This window comes from Schistocerca serialis, chromosome 2 (genome assembly GCF_023864345.2).
Source record: "Schistocerca serialis cubense isolate TAMUIC-IGC-003099 chromosome 2, iqSchSeri2.2, whole genome shotgun sequence".
NCBI lineage: Eukaryota > Metazoa > Arthropoda > Insecta > Orthoptera > Acrididae > Schistocerca > Schistocerca serialis.
In genome coordinates this window covers 1,042,105,764-1,042,110,484 of record NC_064639.1, presented here as the reverse complement: position 1 = coordinate 1,042,110,484, position 4,721 = coordinate 1,042,105,764, and the positions used below count along the sequence as shown (strand labels likewise).

The 4,721-nt window shown below is 38.5% G+C and overlaps 1 protein-coding gene across 2 annotated transcripts; it reads right to left on the bottom strand.

Moving 5' to 3' along the window:
• Positions 1–947: 947 nt before the first annotated feature.
• Positions 948–4,111, bottom strand: LOC126458465 (elongation factor 1-alpha). 2 transcript variants are annotated; one of them, XM_050095536.1, is made up of 9 exons: positions 3,990–4,111; positions 3,208–3,386; positions 2,938–3,117; positions 2,694–2,861; positions 2,333–2,593; positions 1,955–2,230; positions 1,733–1,853; positions 1,482–1,648; positions 948–1,398 (listed from the first exon to the last, which is right to left on the bottom strand). In XM_050095536.1, exons 2-9 carry the CDS (start codon positions 3,349–3,351, stop codon positions 1,327–1,329), a joined length of 1,389 nt encoding a protein of 462 aa, XP_049951493.1. In that variant the 5' UTR covers positions 3,352–3,386; positions 3,990–4,111; the 3' UTR covers positions 948–1,326. The 2 variants fall into 2 exon arrangements, with proteins under 2 accessions (XP_049951493.1, XP_049951494.1); XM_050095537.1 differs by having other exon boundaries at positions 4,043–4,107.
• Positions 4,112–4,721: the final 610 nt, after the last annotated feature.

Here is a 4,721-nt window from a genome sequence, read left to right as displayed (position 1 = left end):
AAAGATATCCTACCTGTGCAAACTGAAGCTTGAATTTACATTAATTTGCACAACCAACAGCTGTGGTGATGCTTTACATGTGAAATACTATTTCCTCAAAAATCAAAACTGGTCTACTTCATAAGTTTAAAAAATGTTCTATTGGCATAGTGTTTTTTTCCTTTATGATATAAGTGTTGCACAAGGAGCAAATGTTTAATCTTTTCTTCAAGTACACTCATTCCTTTCACACAAGCAATCGTCAATGAAATCAATGTACTCATCTAATTTGACAGCATGAAAGGTTTTTACAGGACTTTGCTACAAGCAGCCTTCAAATCTTACTGTAGTTTAACTTAACCACTAATGTGAATAATTTGAATCACAATTTCATTTCAACTGCATCAAGAAGCTTTTGTCCACATCATCATTAACAAACTTTGTACAAACTTATCTGAAATTAATTGAAAATGGGCAGACTACAGTACAAGAAATAAAATTGCTCTAAAATAAAGTGGCCCAAAGTATTAGTTCCTACCACATCCTTTAGCTGTCAAACTACAACTACCAGCAGTTGAAGCACACTACTGCACTTAAAGGCCCACTCAAAATGTGGAATTCCAACATCCTGACTTACCAAAACACCATGGAGCTTCTGCTTTCTCTTTGACATATTGAACACAAACTGATCCTCCACAAAAATTTTCCCAAATTAAGAGCCATTTACTCATGTTCTAACAAACTAGAGCAATAGACACCACCTTGCAAAACTAAAAATGCATGAGAAATAGCACAAAGACAAAGTTAAACATGGTCTGTCACAATAGTGTAATCTGGGTTTGCACATCAAAAGACTAGAACTAATATTTTACAGTGCAGTCTCAAACTCAACATGACTTATTTATCAACACTAAATATCTAGCCCCTCTTACATTCAAATGGAGCAGGTAACAGCAAAACATTCTGAATCATGGTTCAAAGCTTCTTTATTGGCCCTTGTGTTTAACCATTAAGTTATGTACAGAAGCTGTTACACTGTAATACAACATATTCAAAATGTGAAAACAAAAAAGGAATGGAAAAGAAAGTCTCTCTCTCCCGTAACTGAAAACAAAAAGTATCCGCTTTTACACTCCTCATAATATCGACAAATTACAAAATTAATACAGCCGGGCTAAAAGGAGATAACCGGCCTTTCCTTCTGAACTCTTTTCGATGGAAACAATGTTTTAATAGCCACTTGGAAAGAAAGAGAAGGCAGCTCATGTTGAATAAGCGAAGATGGACAATGGGCGGTGCAGGGAGCTGCGAGGAAACCGCCACTGATGGACCAATCAGCACATCTAGTTATTTCTTCTTCTGGGCCTTCTCAGCTGCCTTCGTTACCTTACCACTGGTGACATCCTTGAATGTCACGTTCTGTATGGAAGAATGTGTTTTAATATTGGATCTATATGGAACCTTGTATAATATAAGATGGACAATATCACAAAATTACACACCTTAATTACACCAACAGCAACCGTCTGCCTCATGTCACGCACAGCAAATCTACCCAATGGAGGGAACTCCTGGAATGATTCCACACACATTGGCTTGCTAGGTACCAAGTTTACAATAGCAGCATCACCAGATTTGATTGATTTAGGATTCTCCTCAGTTGTCTTGCCTAAGAAAAATTTTCACTTTGCATTAATAGTTCACATTAAGATACATTCAAAGTACCTTTCAAATATAAGTGCAATTCACTCACCAGTACGACGGTCACACTTCTCTTTGATTTCAGCAAACTTGCATGCAATATGTGCTGTGTGACAGTCAAGCACTGGTGTATAACCATTTGCAATTTGTCCTGGATGATTCAGAACAATAACCTGAAATTTTCACAAATGTTGTACTCACAGGTCAAAGTAACAGTGACAGTTTAGGATGAATGCAGCTGTCTAATATTGACACAAACACACATTGAACTCACCTGTGCTGTGAAGTCAGCAGCACCCTTGGGTGGGTTGTTCTTAGAGTCACCAGCAACATAACCACGACGAAGTTCTTTAACAGAAACGTTTTTAACATTGAAACCAACATTATCACCCGGAACAGCTTCCTGCAGAGCTTCATGGTGCATCTCCACAGATTTCACCTCAGTCGTCAAATTAGCAGGAGCAAATGTCACAACCATACCAGGCTTCAGAATACCTGTTTCTACTCTACCCACAGGTACTGTTCCAATACCACCAATTTTGTACACATCCTGAAAATTACATGCGATTAGTAGTTATTTTCTTAAATTTAGTACTGAGTTAACTATTCACTTAATTCCAAATTCCGTAATGTACACTTAATTTTATCTTACCTGAAGAGGAAGTCTCAGAGGCTTCTCAGTTGGTCTGCTAGGAGGAAGGATAGCATCAAGAGCTTCAATTAAGGTCTTCCCCTCAGCCTTCCCTTCCTTACGCTCAATAGACCATCCCTTGAACCAGCTCATCTTGTCAGAATGCTCAAGCATGTTGTCGCCATGCCATCCAGAAATTGGGACAAAAGCAACAGCTGCAGGATTGTAACCAATCTTCTTAATGTAATTGCTTACTTCCTTCTTAATTTCCTCAAACCTAGCCTGAAAGGAACGCAAACCTTACTATTTTACACACACACACTACCCTAATAATTAAGCATGTTCAGCCGCAAGTTGAAATTTTCAATCATTTCTCACTTACCTCACTGTATGGTGGCTCAGTCGAGTCCATTTTGTTCACACCCACGATCAGTTGTTTCACACCCAAAGTGAATGCCAACAACGCGTGCTCTCGAGTCTGACCGTTCTTCGAAATACCGGCTTCAAATTCACCTGTACCAGCTGCTACAATCAACACTGCACAGTCGGCCTGAAAATATTTGTGAGTTATGTATGTCACTTGCTATTAATCAAAGCACACTATACCACATGGTTAAGCAATGTACCTGTGATGTTCCTGTAATCATGTTCTTAATGAAATCTCTGTGGCCTGGAGCATCGATGATGGTCACGTAGTACTTGCTAGTTTCGAACTTCCATAAAGCAATGTCAATCGTGATACCACGTTCACGTTCTGCCTTCAGCTTATCCAACACCCAGGCATACTTGAACGAACCCTTGCCCATCTACAATAAATTGCATAGTGAAAATTTTACAAGTTACATCAATATCGACGAATATCACTAATGTCGCTGTAAGCAATATTTTGCACTTACCTCCTGGGCTTCCTTTTCGAATTTTTCGATGGTTCTCTTGTCTATTCCACCACATTTGTAGATCAAATGTCCGGTCGTGGTCGATTTGCCGGAATCTACGTGACCAATGACGACGATGTTAATGTGAATCTTTTCCTTACCCATCTTGGTAGTTTACAGGGAGTTCTTCAGTCAAATAACTGAAACGAAAATTGCTAATTAGTTTCAACATACGCCACGTGGTACTAATATAATGAATGCATTTTAACACGTAATAAGATAACTAGAACACTATTGCCGTTGCACTAATCACGTAACCAGCAAAATTGTTAAATTCTACGAGTCCCTATAGAACGAAGTAATCCACACTACCTAGCTAGAGAGACAACACTTTCTCATACAAAGCAAAATAATTACGACTAAGAAGAAAGCATCTTCACTCTTGCTCAATTCAATACCTAACGAAACTACTAAGATAGTCAAATCCTAACATGGCAGACATCTTTGTAACTCTACAGCGTGGGCTCAAAAATCTCTTACTTTATCAAATTACGAATTTTAAGCTTCTCGTAAAAAATCACGCATTATACACTACGCGCAACAGAACAAAGCAATATCGTATAGGAACAAACCGATCACGATGGTTTAACTACCACGCGGCCATAACGACCGGCATGATCACTTGCAAATCTATCACTACGTTACCGAGGAAAGTATCAAAAATACATATAAATATTAATACTACCAGAAATACAAGAGTTCTAACATTTAAAAAATCAAGCAAATGCTTTCGGATGGCAAACCTTTACTGTGATATCCACCCGATACGCAGAACACTGCAGACAGTCCTACTCACCTCCAGATGCCACGGCAGAAAGAGAACGACAGAGCCAATAGACATGCGCACTTGGTGGGCAGGCAAGTAATCTCGTAGAGGGGGAACTTCCGTAAAGGAAGGTAAAGGAAAGTTGACGGTTTTGAATATGAAATTTGCTTTTGAACAAATTGAATTAATATTTAACAAATACTTTTTGTTTAATTTTATATATATTATTCTTTTAAAACATTTTTAGGAAAAATCAATAGCGTACAGCGCTTTGGGGACGTCTGCTAGACGGAACAGCCAATGGGCATCGTGCAGCCATTACTTGCGCGGGGTTTTCAACTTCCTATAGTACTGAAAGCGTAAGCAGCTGCCTGCGTTACTAAAATGAGGCGGTGAAAATGCTGTAGGAAGCAGCTGTTTATAAATACTCCATGAAAGTGCAAGTGAAAAGCAACTCATGTGTTGGTTGTTGTTGAGACTTTAACGGGCTTATTACACTGATCCGGATCTACTGAACTATCAAACTACGATCAGAAAAACATTGTGTGTGGTCCTGCTTCTGGATTGCAATTGAGGTTATTCATTCATGAAAATTATTTCATTTCTCACTTAATGCAATCATACGAGAATTAAAAGGTTGTTCTGCTGGTATGCTGTTCGAAAGTAAATAACCACTATATTTCTCTAGTAACGTTTTACTGCAATGTTT